We start from the raw sequence: 18,576 nt of genomic DNA on the forward strand, positions 1-18,576 counted from the left end.
ATCAGGGAGCGGTGGGGGGCCGGGGAAGCCCGAGGAACCCAGCATAATGACCCCTCCGGGAGACAAAAGCCCCTTTGTTTTTGCTCGCTGCTGGTGTTTTGTCAGGCAGGAGCTGGGGCAGGGCTGTGGTGGTGCTGAGCCGGGGGTCAGGGATCCTTCCACAGCCCCATGGCCAGTGCAGGGCCCAGCGGTGCTGGGCACCGGGTGCCATGTGCTGTGGTCGGTGTCACCCAAGCACCTGCGTGTCCCCCAGGGCTGTGCCGAGCTGTCCTGGCCACGGGTGCCACAGGCTGGGGCCGCAGGGCTTGGGGAAATGCCAGCAGCCGTCGGGGGAAGGACTTACCTCGTGAAATGTCTGTCATTTGGGTGTAATTAAAGTTTCTCGTTATCGTGGTGTTAATGGCAGCCAGGGTGTGCTCGCAGAGGGGCGCCTTTGCAGGAGGCCCCGCAGCTGCAATTAGGCAACGTTGCCCTCCGGCCACGCGGTTTTAATTAACCTCGCCCTGGGACCCCCCAGTCCCATCCCCTTTGGGCCCCAAACCAACTCCTCCCCTCGCACCCTCTGCTTCCCGGGCAGCCGTGGCTGCATCTTCACCCGCTGCCCCGGGCACGGGCACAGCGCTGCCGGGGGCACCGGGGGCACAGGGACAGGCCCCGGGGCGCTGCGGTGCAGGTGCCTGCGGATCCCTGTGGCACTGGGTGCAGTCAGCTCCCCAGGGCACAGCCGGGGCCGTGCTTTGTTCCTGATGTTTTCGTTCCCAGAGGGAATCGAGGGACGCCCCTAACCCCCAGCCCAGCGCTGGTCCGGCACAGCAAGACAGCGCAAGGCAGAGCGGCAGCCCCCGCAGAAAAACAACAAAGCCCTGGAATTAGAGATGTGCTGGGAGTTTACTTTACCGCAAAAAAATGTCAGAAATCCGTATTGTTTAGACAGGGATTTGCTGGGGATCGTTAGATAAAAGCCTGGCAGAGACCCAGCCAGGGGAAAAAAGTCAGCCAGCTCCTTTCCCCTGGCGGGGGACTGGCGGATGAGCAAGGGCTGTGCCGCACCGCACCGCACGGCCAGCGGGGCACCGGGGCAGGCTCCGGGCTGGGGCTGCAGCAGAGCCGCGAAGGGCGTCCTGCAGTCCCTGCCTGCCCGTGGTGCCCGCCTTGGGCGTTCCCTGCAGGAAGCGTCATTTCGGCCATGCCCAGGATGTGTGCTCCGCTGGGGGGGCTGCTCTCGCCCCTTGGCCCCTCGGGGGCCCCCTGGCAGCTCCACGGTTGCAGAATTTCGCAGCAGGGCTGGGGCAGCTGCTGCCGCCCATGCCCACGCTCAGCTGCTCTCGTCTCTCTGTGTCCAGGTTACAGTGAGACCAGATTTCCTGGCAGCCGGTCCCGGCTCCCAGATGTTCCTCCTCAGGCTGCAGCTCAGACCTGGAAACAGCAAATTCCTCTTTTTTCCCCAGGACTGAGCCAGGCCGTGCTCCCGGCCCTGCTCTTGGTCCTGGCCTGCCTCCTGCACCGCTGGGCAGGGGCCCGCGGGACGCAGCCGTGGCCACGCCGGGTGCTGAGCCCTCAGTGTCCACCCTGGGGCCCCGCAGGGCCAGGCTGGGGTGGGCTGAGCCCCCCTGCCAGCAGGTGGGAACGAGCAGCATGGCAGCACGGTGCCCTCCTCGGCACAGGCAGCGTGTGCAGGGAGCAGCCCCCATGCGTGCAGGCAGCCCCACACCCGGCCGTGGGATGGGCTCACCCCCAGCAGGACCGCGAGCACCCACACCTCCCCGTCCCAGCTTCAGGAGAAAGGACGGAGGCACACAGTCTGTTTTTACGTCTGTTACTTTTTAATACTGTTCACTTCTAAAATGACAGAAACCAAGCCAAGCAATCCTGGGCCCTCGCCCTGCCTTGGGAGGAGCGCACGAGGGCCACGCGCCCCCTCCCCGCGTGGTGCTGGGCACAGGACACACCAGTGCTGCAGACAGGCTGCTCCGTGCCAGCGCACGCCTCCTGTGAATGCATTTAAATAACAAGCTATGAATTGCAAAAGCATAGGCATCTTATTTGCATCTTCTAAAATAGCAATCAGTGGCTGTTCCTGCCGGCGAGGCAGCGCCCCGGCTGCACCCACCCTGCAGGACAAGGTCCCGGGGGTGCTAAGGGCACCAACGGCTGCAGCGGGCACGGGGCCAGGCCGTGCACAGCGCCTTGGGGTGGGAGAGGTGCGGGGCTGCCCCGTGCCCTGCTGCAGCCCCGGGGCCTCCAGCAGACAGTGCTGGCTGAGCCGATGGTGGTGGCACCCGGTCCCGCAGCCCTGGCAGCTGCCACATCGTGGGGGTGTCCCCGGGGCGCTCCCTGCACCACGGGGCCCTGACAGCCCGGCCCTGCCGGTGGCTGCTGGCTGGGAGAGCCCCGGGGGGAACCGGGCCCTTCCCATGGCCCCAGCCCAGCTCGGGTGCCGGTGCCGGGCTGCTGCCGGGTGCCCAGCCGGGCGCTCAGACCACGAAGTGGAGCCTGTAGGTCATCTGATGGCCGTTGTCCCAGGCGTAGAGCACCTTCTCTTTGGGGTTGTAGTCGACCTGCGTGGTGAAGGCGTACTCGTTGAGGAAAGGCAGCCGGAGCTCCGCCTCTGTGTCCGTGTGCGTGTCGAAGGCGTAGGAGATCTGCCCTTCCTTCTGGTTGTAGGTGTCCACGGCGTACAGGATGCCGCAGATGATGAAGCAGTTCCCGTAGGCGTTGCGCTTCAGCCCCGTCTTCCAGGTGGTCTCCCTGCGCACCGACAGGTCCCCGGGGTCGAGGCGGCTCAGGACGATCACCTCCTGCTGCGAGTAGTCGTAGTCCACTGAGGGGTAGATGACCCAGAGCCCGCTCTCATCCACCGCGAAGTCGATGTCCGAGTGCCCCCTCCACTTCCAGGGCGTCGTGTCCTCGTACACCACGTCGTGGAGCAGCGCCCAGCCGGCCACGTAACGCTCCTTCAGGTCGTACTTGATGATGTTCTTGGTGAAGGCACGGTTGTAGTAGAAGGCGCCCCGGTACACCACGTGCCCGGTGCCGATCCAGTTGTAGGGCAGCTTGTAGAGGTTGCTCCAGCGGCCTGCGGGCGGGCGGGAGGTGTTGAGAGCTCCGGGAGGCCCCGGCCCCTCGCCCCCTGAGCTCCCTGGTGCCGGGCAGGACGCCAGGCACAGGGAACCAGGGGCAGGTCCCCGTCCGCTCCCCACGCGGGGAGGCAGCGCCCAGGGCCTGGCACAGCGCCCGGCAGGAAGCGAGGCCCCCCCCCGCCACCGGCCTCACCCTGCTTGAAGTTGTCCAGGCTCCTGAACTCCACCAGGCTGTTGCCGTAGTAGTAGTTGGTGACGTAGATGCGGTCATCCTTGGCCGCCGGGTCCTTCATCCAGGCCCCCTCGTTGCGCCCGTAGCTGTGGTGCTCCGTGGGGGGCTCCACCGACTTGATGGTGCCTTCGCACTCCACCTCCTTCACTGCGGGAGGGAGGAGGAGGAGCAAGAAGAGGAGGAGGAAGAAGAGGAGGAGGAAGGCTCAGTCCTTGCAGGGCCAGGAGCTGGGCCACCAGCCCTCAGGAGCCAGGACGGGTGCCGTGGGTGCCCCCTCCCTGCAGCGTGGCCGTGCTCACTCACCTCTGTTGGGCGCTTCGGGGCCACTGGTGCTGTCAGCCCCGTCCCCGGGGGGGCTGCGGGCAGCAGTGCGAGGGGCTAGGGCGGTGCTGGGCACAGCCGTGGTGCTGGGCACGGTGGTCTCTGCCCGTGCACTGGGATGGGACTGGGTGCTCTCGGCCGGGGGGGGCGTGGGGTCCCTCTCCTCCAGCCGCTCGGGCACAGCCGCCCCCCTGGCGGTGCTCTCTGTGGGGACACAGGGGGGGCTCGGTGTGCCGGCAGCGACAGCCCCTGCCCCCCGCCCCACAGAACGGCCCTGCACTCACCGCGGCTGCCGGCCGCCCCCTGCGCCTCCTCCGCCTGCCCGGCCTTGTAGTAGGTGATGCCCCGGACCACGGTCTGCTGCTGCGCGGGTGGCTTGGGCTTGGCGGTGGGCTGCGACCCCCCTCGCTTTGCGTTTTCCTTCTTGGGCTTCTCGGGCTTGAGTGGCTTCTCCTTGGGTGCTCGTGCAGCCGCCCTGTCCGCCAGCACCTTGCGGGGACCGGGGAACCGCGCGGCCTCCTTCCCGCGGCCGCCCGCCGTGTCCTGGGGGAGCCCCGGTCAGACCCCTCCGGCACTGCTGCAGTCCCAGGAGCTGCAGCGCCACGGGACAGCCCAGGGGGGGGGTCGGGTACCTGTGCCTTGCTGTCAGGGACCGCAGCAGCGTCCTTCTGCAGCAGCTGGTAGCCCAGGTTGGAGATCTCCTTCTTGATGCTGATCATGATGTCGGAGTAGTTCTCGTAGCGTCTCATCTGGTCGGTGAGGTGCAGCACGCTCTGCTTCATGAAGTCGTTCTCCCTGCTCAGGTTGGTCTTGATGGTCTGCAGGGAGGGGAGGATGAGGGGAACCCTGCTGGGGGAGCCCACAGCACCCCCAAAAGTCCCAAGCACCCGGATGGGGCCAGGCCACACGTCGAGGGTGCTGCAGGGCTGCCTGTCAGCATGCGGTGGGGAGGGTGCCCCGGCGCTCACTCACCTCCTCCAGGGTGTTCATCTGCGCGACCACCTTGCTGATGTAGGAGTGCACCTTCATCAGGTCCATGCTGTAGAGTGTCCCCTCCAGCAGGTCCACCATGGATTGCAGCTGCAGAGGGAGAGCTGGGCTGGGGCAGGGGCCACGGGGCAGCACCCATGGGGTGCCCCACGGATCCCCTTCCCTGCTGCGGCTGCAGCGCCGGGACTGCACTGCTGCCTCCCCAGGGGTCTGCTGCTGCATGGGGTGGGGGCCCTGCCCCACAGCCACGTCCCACCAGGCCCGCAGGTACCTTGAAGAGCTCGGGCGCCTGCTTCTTCAGCTTCTCCATCTTCCACTCGTTCTCGCAGGGGTTGAGCGAGGAGGGGGGCGCGGTGCAGGAGCACTTGCAGTCGGCCCCCGAGCTCACCGTCTCCACCGTGTAGAAGTCCTCCACCCTCGCGCTGCCGTCCCTGACGCGGCTGCAGGCGTCCTTGCTGAGCGGCCGCAGGATGCACTTGCAGCGGCAGTCGGAGCCCTCCGAGGTCATCCGCACCTGGTCCGCCTCACCCAGTGCCTGCGGGGGACAGTGCCGCGGGTCCCATGGGGCCACCCACTGCCACCGAGCCTCCCGCCCGCTGCAGCCCCTGGCTCTGCTGGGTTTCCCCCTCCCCAGGGGCTCCTGGCTGTGCCCTGGGAGGATGGGGCATGGCGCAGCCCCGCCACCCTGTCTCTCCTCTCTGCACCCAGCTGATGGTGATGGTGACAAAACCTGAGCAGCCTCTCACCCCCAGGACAGCCAGACCCTCTCGTGCCCTGGGGACACGGGGCTGGTTCCTGCTGCCATTTCCCAGCTGCCGGCAGGACCTGGGTGAGCAGCGCTGAGAGGAGCCAGCAGCGCCTCCATCCTCGCGTGCCTGCAGCATGGCTGGGGGGGGGCTGCTTGCACACCCCGAGCCCACACAGGGACGATTGTTCGTGACGAGACGCAGCCACCTCGGGGTGAGCTCAGCCCCTCCAGACGGGGACGGCTCCCGCGATGGCCTCAGGCCCAGTCAAGGACTCCCTTGTTTCCACACATGGCCCTGACTCACGCAAGAGCCCGGGGTGCTTTTCTGCTGTTTTTTCCAGATAAGGAACTGCTCTCTCCCCGGCTGTGCTTGGGAACAAAGCCCCCAGTGCAGCAGGCTTGGCGGGCCGGGTGGGCACGGCCGTGTGTCACCCAGCACCCGCTGTCCTGCCCAGGGGTGGCTGCACCATGGCACAAGGCTGCTCCTGCTCCCCGGAGCTGCTGTGCTGCACATCCCGATGGCAGGGGCACTGCTGCCTGGTGGTGGGCAGCTGCCAGCCCGTCCCATGCTCCTCGTGCTCGTGCTCCGGTCAGGAGCAGTGGTGGGAGCAGGGCTGGGAGCCGCAGCCGAGCAGCTGCTGCGGAGGCTTCTCCAGCCTGGGGCAGCGGCCGGCAGCAGTGACGCCAGCAGAGCTGCTTGTTCCCTCTCACACCCATCTGTGTGAAAACCCGTGTCCCAGCCTGGCTTTGGCCACGCTGCTGAGCTGGAAAAAGCAGCTTGTGTGTGCTGCAGGCTGCCTTCCCCCGGAGATCTGGGGCAGTGGGAGGCTGCAGCAAGCCAGGGACTTCCCGGGGGGACCTGTCCTGGGAAAACGCCCCCGTGCCTGGGGGTAACGGGGAAGGAGAGCACCCGTGGTCACGGCCACGCTGCTCACTGCTGGCTGGCACCTGCCCGTTTGTGGACGTGCCCTTGGTCACATCGCAGGACAGCGGTGGGGACGCGGGGCTCAGCTCCCTGTGGGGCCACAGCCCGGGGGCAGGGGACGCCCCATGGCTCCTGGCAGCCCCCCCGAGGGCAGCCGGCTGCAGCCACAGGGAACCTCTCCCTGCCCACCAGGCTTCCCTGCCGCCAGCCACACCTTGCACACACAAACCCTGGCATTTTTCTGCCAGTGCCCTAACGAGCCCCTTGATTAATGAGGAAATGCAGAGCTGCTTGGAGGCTCTGGGAACCCCCGGGTGACGGGGGGCAGCTGGGGCTCGGCTCCTGGGGCTGGGACAGGCGCCACGCGTGGGCACCGGCACTGCCGGCGTCAGCCCCCCGCAGCCAGGAGAAGCCCGTGGGTGGGCTCAGCCCGTCCCCACAGCCTCGGGGGCAGTGCAGGGACCCCCACCTCGCTGGGTCTGCGGGAGCCCTGGGGAGCTGGGGACAGGTCCTGGCGGGGACCGTCCTGCTCTGGGGTCCCTCCTGCTCCGTGCACCACGAGGCTGGGAGAGGCAGCGCCGGGGGCCTGGGGGCAGGAGGGCTCCGCAGCCAGGGCCAGCCTGGCTCACCCTGGGAAACCAAACGGTGGCAGGGCTGGGAGCTGAGGTTAACTCTTCTTCTGCCTTCCTCCGCCCCCCCGGGAGCACAGCGCGGCGTGGGAAAGGGCAGAGGCACAGCCTGCAGGCAGCACCGCGGGGCTGGCGGTGGCCCAGGACCGGCAAGCAGGGAGCTGCGCTCCCTCGGCCACTGATCTCCCAGTCGGGCCCCAGTCCCAGCGGCTCCCCCGGGCCCGGGAGCTGGGGGTTTTCCTTCCCAAAGCTGCTTCGAAGCCTCCCTACGTTTTGCATTTCAAAAAAACCCTCTCCCTTTTCATAGGGAAACGAAGGTCTCACTAGCTGGGAGGAAAACAGGCTGCTGGGGAGCGCTGTAAATTTAACAGGATCTCATAAACCGCTCGGCAGGGTGCCGCGGGCAGCGGTGGCAGAGGGCTGGCGGGATGGGGACAGGGATGGGGATGGGGATGGGCAGGGCAGTGTGGGGAGCAGGATCCTTCTGGGCAAACACCGTGTCCCCAAGCTCCCGCGCTCACCCCTGGCTCCCTCCGACCTCCCCATGGCAATGCCTGTGCTTGTGCAAACGGGCAGGAAGGTTCGGAGCCCGGCCGCCAGCCTCAGCCTTCCACACCCAGGGGGCTGCGCGAGGTCCCTGTGTGCACGTGCGTCCCGGTGCCAGCCCCACGAGGGCTGTGCCAAGGGGCTGGGAGCGCAGCGCTGCTGGCACAGCCCGTGCAGGGCTCCCCCTGCCCACCAGCACCCCGAGACCAACCCGCGGCCGAGCCCTGTGAGCACGCTGCCGTCCTGCCCGCACCAGCACCTTCCGCGCGGCACGGCTCCAGCTCCTCGTGCCGGAGGCTGGTTCCCGTGGGAGCAGGCGGCGGCGGGCGGCGCGTTCCCTCCCCTCGCACTTGGCAGCGCTGCTCCGGGGAGGATCGGCCTCGCGCGGAGGCCCCAGCGTCGCGCTTAGGTGGGGCGTGCGGGCCGGGGCCGTGCGCAGCGAGCTCGCCCGTAGCCGCTGCGGGTTGTTTACACTGCGCGGGGGGCTGAGCAAACCAAGGCTCCCCCGCGGCACCAAGAGGCAGCCACCCCTAAACCTGGAGACCGAGGGATCTCCCGCCTGCGTTTCAGCAGCAGCCCCTGCTCGGGGCAGCGTGCCCACCGCCCCTTTGTCTCGCAGGGGTCGGCAGCAGCGAGAGCCGCTCGCCCGGGGCCGAGGGCGAGAGTGGGCGCTGGGGCTGCGGCGAGCCCGGCGGTGCACGCACCTCTGAGCAGCAGCCAGGGCACCGCGCCTGCCTGCACCCGGGCGGTAACATTAAACCCCGCTCTGCCTTTTAAATGGCTTCCTTAAACAGGAACCATATGTTCTATTTATACACAAAAGGCAATAAACAAGGAAGTCTTAAAAAAAAGGTCCCTGTGCAGCCTGCTCCGCGAAGGTCGCTGCCTCCGAGCATCGCCCGCGGCGCTGAACCTGCAGAGCCCTGCCTGGCCCCGCGCTCAGCCCCAGCCCCGTGCGCTGGGGGCACGAGGTGGCTCCTGCCCCAGGCCGGGGGACCCCCACCCGTGGCTCCCCCAGAAGCGTTCTGGGGGCTGCGGCAGCGCCGGGCTGTGTGCTGGCTGCCGGCAGGCGAGAGCATCCCTGCGCCGTGCCGAGGGCGTCCTCGCTCCCAGCTCTCCAAGTGGGGTGATCCCAGCGCCGCTGAGCTTCTGGGACCTCTTGCAAAAGCGTTCGTGCGAGCTCTGAGTTGGTGCCAGCGTTTGGAGGAGGCAGGGCCTCTGACAGAGCCTCTGACAACGAGCCCGGCCGCTCCTGAGCCGTTCTGTGCCCTGTGCCAGGGGACCTGTCCCGTCCCGCAGGGACACCGCTCAGCGCCAGGCTCGCAGCCGTGCCGCGCTCCTCGCCTGCAGCGCCTGGAAGGCGGCGGTGCCAGGGCAGGGCAGGGCACCCGCGGCACCCTCACCCTCACCCTCACCTTCCTCCTCCTCCTCCTCCTCCTCCTCCTCCTCCTCCTCCTCCTCCTCCTCCTCCCTGCGCTCAGCCCCGGGGGGCACCGCGGGGAGCTCCGCCCGCGGATCCCGGATCGGGGCGTTGCGCACCGGGTGCCCGGGCACGTCCCGGCCCCGCACCGCCCTTCCTGCCCCGGGGCCGCTCCGGGCACCGGCCGCTGCCGGCCCCGCTCCGTCCCGGGGCCGCTCCCGGCTCGGGCTCCGGTTCCGCCGCCCCTCTCCTCCTGTCCGCCGCGCTCCCGCCGGGCCGGGGCTGCCCCCGGGGCTCGCTCCTGAGCGCAGCGCCCCGCTCGCCCCCCGGTGCCCGCCCCGGGGGTCCCGTCCCGAGCTCGGTCCCTGTCCCGGTGCCGGTCCCGGCGGGTCCTTACCGTGCTGCCGCCGCGCGCCGCGGCCAGCGCCGGGAGCAGCAGCGCCGGGAGCAGCAGCGCCCGCATGGCGAGAGCGGCGCCGAGCGCCCGCACCGAGCGCCCGCTCCGCCCGGACCGGCGGCGGGGAGGAGCCGCGGGACCGCCCGCCCCGCCCCGGCCCGGCCCCGGCCCCACGAGCGGCGCCGCCGGGTGCCCGGTGCCCGCCCCGGTGCCGGCAGCGCCTCGCCCGCAGCGCCGTGCCCTGGGGCTGCCCCCTGGCGCCCCGCGGCTCCCGGGGCACCGGCGCGGGGCGGGGCGGGGCCACTCGCAGAGGGGGCGTGGCCTCCACACCCACTGGGCGGGGCTTGCGGGGGGGCGGTGGGACTACGTTTCCCGTGGTGCCCCGCGCGGGGGGGGCGTGGCGGCCGAGCGGCGGTGGCCGCGGCTGTCAGCAGCGCCCGGAGCGGCCATGGGGGCGCGCGGCCGCCGGGGCCCCTGAGAGCGCCGCGCCCCGGCCCCGGCCCCGGCCCCGGCGCCGCCGCCGCCGCCATGGAGCTGGAGCCGCCCGCGGAGCTCCCGGAGCCCTGCGCCGCCGCCAAGGGGCCGCCGCGCAGCGGTGAGTGAGGCAGCGGGGGGGGGGGGGGAGCGGCGGGGAGCGGGGAGCGGGGCCGGGCGCGGCGGAGCGGAGCGGGGCAGGAGCGGAGCGGGGCCGCTCGGGGCCGCTCGGGGCCGCTCGGGGCGGGGCGGGCTCCACACGGCCCGGCCCGGCCGGCGGGGGCACAACAAAGGCCGCAGCGGCGCCCCCGGGGCCTGCGGTGCCCCCCGCCGGCCCTCCCGGGCTGCCCCCCCCCCCCCACCCCCCCGAGCACCGCCCCGGGGCTCTCCCCGTGCCCGGTCCGGGGGTGCCGTGTCCTGGGGCAGCCCCCCCCGGGCGGTGCCGGCCCCTCCGCTGCTGCGCCTCCGGGTGGCGCGGGGCCGCCCCGCGACCTTCAGCCCCTGCTCGGCGCCCTGCGGCCGGGGGAGGAGCGGGGGGGGGGCCCGGGAGGTCCCCGCGGGGCGAGCAGCCCCCCCCCCGCGTCCCCCTCCGAACAAAGCTCCGCAGCCCTCCCGGCACCGCGGGCAGGGCTCCTGCTGTCCCTCCTGTGAGCGCAGCCCCCTTTGGGGCAGCCCCCGTAATTTGGGGTCCTGGCGGCGGTGCTCGGAGCCGTTCCTGCCCCTCAGCCCCGCACGTGGCTTCTGCGCACCCCGGGCGAGCCGCTCCAGGTTGGGGGCTGCCCAGGGAGAGGCTCGCAGGAACTTTGAAATGCGGCCGCGGGATCTGAGGGCAGCGCTTGCTGGCAATTACAGCCTCATTATCTCAAGGGGCATTTCGCATGTCCTCAGAATCCGAGGCGACGGCTTCTCCTTACCGCTGCGAGCGGGTCCCCTCCGTGTGGGGAACGGGTTTTGTAAGTGTGTGAATCAGAGGCAAACGAGTCAAATCAATGCTTTTTAAATAATTTTCTTCGGGCTTTCACTTTTCCTGCGCTGCTAGCAATTAGCTGTTGGAGGATCCCCTTAGCACCGATTTCCCCAGAGTTTCATTTGGCATGTTGTTGTTTTTTCTATGAATGAAACATAAAATAACTGAAGCGGTATAAAAACCATTAAGTTTCAAATAAAACAACAGTGGAGCTGCTTATCTAGAATTAAGGCAACTCCGGGCGCTTTGCGTGAGTAGTCTTGGAAGATTTAAGAATCAGGAAACTAACTGAATTATTTAGCTCCCTTAATGTTCCCGATGGGTAAATTACTGATCCGGGAGAGCTTTGCAGCAGAAAGAAGGGCAAAGTTGTGAGAGCACAGAGAATGCAAAGTTCTCAAGAAAAACGCCCTTGCTTGCATCCCTTCCCTCTCCTGCAGCTCTCTTAGAAAGTTTACTGGTACGCACTGACGTTTTTAGTGGCTCTTTATGCTTGGTTGCTTTGCATCTGATGAGATAAGCCTTTGCTTAACAAAGACTATTTCATTGATACAGCTTGGTCTTCGTTTACTTGCTATAAACATTTCTTTGAAGGTTTAGGAAGAAAAACAAATTGAGTTGTCGAATGGCAACGCTGCCGAAGTCAAATGTCTCTGAATAAACAAGAGGCTGCGGTGTTATTTCAGCGCGGTTTTGGCTTGCGGAACGTGGGTGCCTCTTGCTTTCGTAAATAATAACAGACAATAAGCACCAGAACTGTGAGCCTGTGGATGTGGTGAGAAATAAGATTTATAAATTAGGAAGAACTGAGTCCTCTGTTTGTTTGGATGGTTAGGTGGAAAAATAGCTCTTGGTGTAAAGCTGGAATTCAGTATTGATGGCTTCTGTAGATCATTAATCGGGGGAAAAGGCTTTATGCGTGCCTCGTTGTATTAAAAACAAGACTAGCAAAGAATTCAGCAGGCAGTGTGTGATGGGAAGCTGCAACAATTTTTTTCTGCTATGAATTGTTGTAAAGTTACTCTGCAGTAGAAAATAAAACGGAATCTTCTGGTCAGGAGGCTGTGCTTACTGCTTGCCGTAATGCTGAGCTTTTAGTCACGTCTCTAGCAGGTCACTTTTGATATCTTTTTTTTTGGGAGGCAAATTTGCAAGGGGTTGAGTGAATTACTGTGCAGCTCTTCGTGGCGGCAGCTCTGAACAAATGCTTTTACACTAGCATTCTCTGAGAATGAGAGCACAGTTTATCCTGTTGATAAACTGCCTATTTAAATAAAGCCTTCAGCGGTGTAATCTGGTAATTCTAATGAAGTCATTTACATAAAGAATTGGCCCAGGATTTCGTCAGATGGTTGCTGGTGAGCTGAAATGCATTCTTTCCCTCCAGCTGTATTAAACCAGCCTTTTGATCCTTCCCTTTTTTTTTTTTTTTTTTTTTGAGCCTTTAAGCCACAGTGGTTATCACTTCGCAGAGTTAATTGAGAAAGGGAAGTTGGGGGACAAGAGGACCCTGCGAGGTTTAGCTTTAGTCTTAATTATTACAGTTCTAATTACCTAATTAGAAGACTTCAGATTTTCTGTTGATAAAAATGGTTCTGTGCGGCTCTTTCTAGAAAGAGGAAGTACACTGCTGGTAGGCTAGCTTCAGAGAAATGCTGTGTTGGTGAAGGATTCCCTGCACGTAGCCTGCAGGCAGCCCGTGCCTGCAGCACCCCAATTCTCGGTGGCTCTGTGACCCCGTGTCCTTCATGAGGTGTGTGTGGGGCGTCTGCCTCGTGTCACCTCCTTGCTGCCTTTGTGGGGGTGCTGGAAACTTGGGGAAGTTTCTGGTCGCTGTGAAGGATTGAACACTTTTAGCTGTTTTTTCCCTTTGTGCGCATCAGAAAATGCTAAAGGTTCACCAGAGCTCTAATGCCGGGCTGACTGCGAAGTGCTGCGCTGTCCTTGGCTTGAAGCACATCTCCCGGCTGAAACCTGATGGGAACTTTAAATATTTCAAGGAAATATAACCTCGAATTTTATGTCCTTGGACATCAGTCTGAAGGCTCCCAGAAGGCAGGAGCGGGAGGCAGCCCGTGCCCTAGTGGGGAGCTGCGGCACCCCATTCTTGGTTACTGAGCCTTGGCTTGGGGTGGGTACCAGCCGAGCTGGGGTCTCCTCTTGTTTTGCAGTGGAACGTGAGCTTTTTAAAGTAGTTTTTCCCCATAGCCGGAGCTCTGGGTGTCAGTTCAGCAGGAGCCGAAGTTTTGCTGCAGAGAAGCCGTTGTTTCTCTGTAGCACCTCGAGCCAGGTTTCTCAACCACCCAGGAGTAATGCTGGGCATGTGCTTGGTGTTTTTCTGGGGTGGTTAATTGCAAACACAGCCTCTAGCACCCAGCTTTTTTGAGCAGTGTCTGTCAGCTTGGACACCCGGGGCAGGGCCCAGCTCAGCCATCGCATCGCCATGTCGCTTGGAGCCCGTGTGGGGTGACTGTGAAGGCCACTCATAAAGCCCAACTGGTATTTCATTAGGGATGTGGCTAAATGGGGAAGTCTGCACGAAGGGTAAGCTGCTGGGAGGTGGATTTGAAAGGTTCATGGAGCTCGGAGCTGGGTTTAAGGCGATGCCACCATCCCGTGTGAACCAGGAGCCGTGGCTTGGCCTCGTAGTTGAGGCCTCGTTAGAAATTCTTGTTCGGTGCTTCCCAGGCAGGATGTTCTTCTGAGCTTTCAGGTTTGTTTTTTGAAAGCGTCTCTAGAAAGAGAAGAGACCCGGGCTGCCAGCAGGCCTGTGGCTGGATGCGTTCCCCTACCCTACAGGGCTGGAGAGCAATGAGGGAGCCGCCGAGGTGCGGGCACACCGTGCAGCCTGCCCTGCCCTGCCCTGCCGGTGTGGCTGTTCCGTGCCTCCCGCCCTGCCTGTGGTTTCAGGAGGCTTTTCTTTGCCTGCTTGTCGTTCCCTGCTTCCCCGGTGCCTGCTGCATTGCTTTGTTACCTTCGCGCTGGAGCCAGCCTTTGTGTTTCATCTCGATTTCCATAGCAGCTCTCCCCAGCGCACTGTCCCTGCCCCGGGATGATATCCATAAAAATGACACTTCCTCGTCTCGGAAAAGCTCCCCAGGCCCGGTGGAGACGTGTAAAAAGGGCACCCAGCAGGAGGAGAGGCCCACGGCTCGAAATATTCATCAATCATTTTCCTGGCACCAGGAAACCGATCGGCCCTTCTGAGGGGCAGAGCGTGATCGATCACCCCGGCTGGGAAGTGGGGCCGCTGCCCCGACAGCAGCGTCGGCGGGGGAAGCGCCGTGTCCGTGTCCATGTCCGTGTCCGTGCCCGTCCCAGGAGGTGACACACACGAGGACGGGCAGGCTGCTTCTGTGTGTGAAAACAAACAAACGGCAAAGCTGTGAGGAAAACTGATGAATCACCTCTGTGCAGCCTCAGCTCAGGCTAAAGACGTTTCCAGCACTTGAGCTGAGCTGTGCTTTGCTTCTGGATTTATTTGGGGTTTATGTAGCTGACAGGAGCCGTTCTCATCCCGTGTTCCCAAGCCTCCCTGTGCTCTACCCGCAGGTCCAGCAGCACGCTGCCTGCAGGGGCAGGTTACAGAAACTTACAGCTTCATGACACAAACCGAGTTTAAACAGCCTGTGCTGCAGGCTGATAGCGGGGAAGGGACGGCCCTCTGGGTGCTGCTCCTTTTCTTGTGTGTTTAACCTGTGCTGAAAATAAAAATATATACATAGAGCTGGAGATTGCCCAACGATAAGCAAACAGTCCCTGCCAGCGTCTGTAGGGTATTTTATTGTGGCAGGCGGGTAGGGGTTACGTGAACTCTTATCTGGGAAATTGCTGTAAGCTGAAACAAGTTGTTTACAACTGCTCTTTCTATGAGGACTCCTGCAGTAGCCCTTGTGTAAGGAATACCATAATATTTATGGTGAGATAGCTGTCACTTGGATTGCCAGAACTCCTGCACCAGGAAAACCATCCCCGCGTGCCTGCTGTGACCCGAGCAGCGCTGAGCTCCGGGCCCTGACGAGCCCTGCTGCCCTCCGGAGCTGTGCCGTGCCCCGTGCTGGGGGTGGCACAGCGCGGCTCCTTGCACCCTTGTCCTTTTTATCTTTTAAGAGCTCCAGGAGCTCAAACTCGGTGCTGTAAGTGCAGAACATACCCAACGGGTCGGTCCCTGCGCCGTGGCTGAGGGCCAGGCCGCCAGCTGCTCCTCAACGCTCCCCTTCGGGACGGTGAGCTGCTTCCAGGCACGGACACGGCTCGTGGCTGCGGTGGGGGGAGCTGGGCTGGCACTCGAGTGGCGAGCCTCGAAGCACGCCGCTGGCCAAGCAGAACGTGGCCATCTGTGGAACGGGGACTGCCGAGGCGGGGGTTCTTGTTTCGGGGTCACAGGGCGCTCGATTTCTCTGTAACACGAGGAGAGAACTCGAATGTCTCTGGTTTGGGAGTGTGAGCACGTCGGGTGCTGCTGGGCAAGGATGCTGTCGGGACAGACGAGGCTGCGGTGGTGCTCCTGCCCCGATGCTGCTGTGCGGAGCTCCCCAGGAGGAGCCGTGCCCTGCTCAGGGCCATCCTCTGCTGCTTGTCTGCAGTGACTTGTTAGCTCTGTGCTCGGGGGAGCTGAGCATGCTGCCAAGAAACCAGGTAGGGGTGTCTGTTCCTTAGGCTGTACGGGCACTCGATAAGTGCCATGCCTGTGCCTTGCCTTGGCTGCCCTGAGGTGTGGGATGCTGGCCCAGGGGCCACTTGCCTGCTGGTGCTATGGCCTTGAGGAGGCTTTTGGGAGGGCGTGTGAGCCCCTCACTGCAGCTGGGGTGTGGGGGCTCAGCTCCAGCTGGCCGCAGTCGCTTGCCACGAGCACGTTTAGTGGCTGTCCACTGGTGAGCTGCGCTCTGCACACCTCCTCCACAAGAAATCGGTGGAAATGAGGTGCGTGAGGTTTTCATCAAGCTGATGGTGAGAAAAGCAAATGATTTTGTCTGTCGGATATTTTCCATTCACACTTCAGCTGCCCAGGATGCGGGTTTTCAGAGACACTTTCCTAAAGGAGACAGCGAACGAGTCATGAGCAGAAGGGGAGGTGCTGATACCCTGTCCTGACAGCTGGAGCTGTACGCTGAGGAGATAATTCCTTTAAGCTGTGTTTGTGCTGCTGCATAAAAAATTGAACGATAAATTGCTGCTACTGTTCCGCCTGGTTTTGGTGGAAAAAAAACACATGCTGATCTTCAAATGTTTTTAATCTACTTGGTGAGCAAATATGCTCAGCTCCTAACAGAATAGGAACAGATTTCTCTCAATGTACGTGACTAGTGCTTTAGAATTACAAGTTTGATAGTCGTCTCTTTTAACCTGATACAAAAAAGGCAAAATCTTATCCTGCCTTTTCATGGAAACCAGCAAAACGTAAACTCTTGTGTTGTTGCTGTGAGGTCAGATCAAGCTAGAATTAAAGCTTCAGATTTGTCTTTAGAGCAGCAGTGCATACTGAAGTCACTTCAAAATGATTTTTCCACTGGGGAGAATGGTAGCTTCCTTTTAAAAAATGTAGGTATTTTCCCTGTCCTGTAATCTAGTACAGATAGAAATAAATATCAACAAATACCCGAATGCTAGGAATGATGCTTCTATCTTGGAGTATGTTTTCTAGTTCTCAAACACCTTGCTATGTTTTCCGTGCTGCTTAGATGTGTGCTGCCACACTTACAAGCTAATAAGCGAGCTGGCGTCCTGCGAAATGAGATTATAGCAGCAGACAGATGCAGATGGAATGAGGCTGAAGAGAAAGGAGTGTTTCTGGAATTGCAAGCAGCAGGAGCTAATACGGTTTGCAAACACCAGAGACAGTAGGCAGAGAGGTAGGTGCTGCGAGAGAATCAAATTTCCCTTGATTCTTGTCTGTATGCAGTCCCCATTCCTAGGAGGCCGATAATGCAAGCTTTTCACTCCAACAAACCCCAAATGTCAGTATTTTAGGGCTGCAAGGCAAGTGGTCAATGAGACTGGAGGGCCGTAGATCACTGAATTGCACGGAAGTTGCTTGAGTCAGGCTGCAGGACTGCTGCCCCTTCCCGTTTGCTCTCAGAGGTTCAGAGCTGGCGCTGGTCTCGTGTCCGGGACAGAGCCCAGGGGCTGCTCGTGGGGCTCTGGCTGCAGCATCGCCTGGAGCTGGGGGCTCACACCCAGGCACTGAGCATCCCTTGGGCACGGGGAGCCCTGGGTCGATCCTTTTGCTGCCGAAGGACAGTTCATTTATTGCAGTCATCAGCGTGAGCCACAAAACACTTTCAGGTGGCCCGTAGGAAGAAACAAAGACCTCACGAAAATGAAAGAGCACCAACCACAGCTACACCCACGCTGACAAATTACGTGTTAAGCTCATTCATTGATTTGGTCCCCTCGTGATGTGCAGCAAGAGCTACAGCTCTGGTGATTGATTTATACGACACAGAATATCATATTTCTAACACCTGCCACTTCCCTGTGCTGAAAGTGAGTTATAGACCTAACCACAGGATGCCAGCGGTAGCTTTATGTATGGCACGGGGAGCATATGCAGCTCAGCCGTCTTGTTTTAGGATTGAGCATTACAAACGTATTGCAGGTAGGCCCTTACAAAGCTTTCACCCTTCCTAACGCAGTGTTTAGATGTTCACTGTGCATTCAGGAGTTGATTTAATTGTTCAGTCTTTGAGCACGTGTGGCAGCAGTGGAGGAATGTTTTCATGCCTAGTTCCTTCACCTACTTCTCACGTTCTGGGATGCTGCTGAGATCCTTCCACAGAGCACGACCCCGTGGCCAGTGAGTCCTAGTTATTCATCTCTCCTTCCCAGGGTAGCAGGAGAGCCGAGTCGCAGCAAGCTCTGGGTGCAGCTGAAGCCCGGTACAGCCAGAAGCTGCAATGCTATCTTCACAAAATTAGACTCGAACGCTGTTAAACTCATTAACCTTGAGGTTAGGGGGAAAACTGTTTTCAGAGCTCCCCACACGTCTGTGCTTGCCCAGGATCCGTCCGTCGGTGCTGGTTGTGCACCGGCTGCTGAATTACAAGGGCACAGCAAAGAGGTCTGGTCGTGCTTCCATTCTGAAGCGCTGGGGGCTGGCACCTCTGGGAACGCTGGCTAACCTACAGCCTGATTCCTGGCATCTTCCACGTGGCACAATGTGCTGCCAGTTATTGGTTGAGTCTTACTCTGGGTTGATAACGCTTCAAAAATCAGCAGCATCTCTACCCTTGCATAACGCTGCTCGATTCTACTCCTTATGTAGGTAAATCTGCTAGACTGAATGGATGGATTTTTCTGAGGTAGTATGCCAAGGACTTGTGTTGGCCAACATTTTATCAGTGATCAAAAAGCAAATATAGGATTTTCACTAATGTACACACAGCACAAAGATTTGCAGAACGATTATGCAATTGATCTTTCAATATTGGAGCAGTCTGGGCTGCCTGCTGGGCGATATCCCATTCAGCCAGAGCGTGTTCCAGGTAAATGGCATGGCTGGGAGCGGGCAGCTAATGCTGAGAGGCACTGGCTGCGAAACGTCTTTATGGGGAAGTGCCTGTCATTGCAGTGCTTCATCCAGAAATGCTGATGTGATCCTTTGGGAGCTGGAGGTGGGCCCTTCATGGTCACTGCCCATCTTGTGCTGACGGTGCTGTGTTGGAGTGATAACAGTGTGGTGCTGCTTGGAGCCCTGATCGCCTAAAATACAGGGAATTGCCCCCAAAAGATCAAGGGAGCCTGGTAGTTCTGTCTTAGCTTATTGAAAAGACTGAGAATAATTATCTTGTTGGATTGCAGCCACAAAATGAATAACTTGGGTAGAGCTTCCAGCACAGACAGGACCC

The 18,576-nt window shown here is 61.7% G+C and overlaps 1 protein-coding gene across 1 annotated transcript; it reads right to left on the bottom strand.

Moving 5' to 3' along the window:
• Positions 1-1,802: 1,802 nt before the first annotated feature.
• OLFML2A (olfactomedin like 2A) lies at positions 1,803-9,382 on the bottom strand. Its single transcript, XM_032200362.1, has 8 exons — positions 9,289-9,382; positions 4,895-5,158; positions 4,606-4,713; positions 4,266-4,451; positions 3,918-4,176; positions 3,616-3,837; positions 3,274-3,459; positions 1,803-3,076 (listed from the first exon to the last, which is right to left on the bottom strand). The coding sequence occupies exons 1-8, from the start codon at positions 9,352-9,354 to the stop codon at positions 2,475-2,477; spliced, it is 1,893 nt and encodes a 630-aa protein (XP_032056253.1). The 5' UTR covers positions 9,355-9,382; the 3' UTR covers positions 1,803-2,474.
• Positions 9,383-18,576: the final 9,194 nt, after the last annotated feature.

This window comes from Aythya fuligula, chromosome 19 (genome assembly GCF_009819795.1).
Source record: "Aythya fuligula isolate bAytFul2 chromosome 19, bAytFul2.pri, whole genome shotgun sequence".
Taxonomy (NCBI): domain Eukaryota; kingdom Metazoa; phylum Chordata; class Aves; order Anseriformes; family Anatidae; genus Aythya; species Aythya fuligula.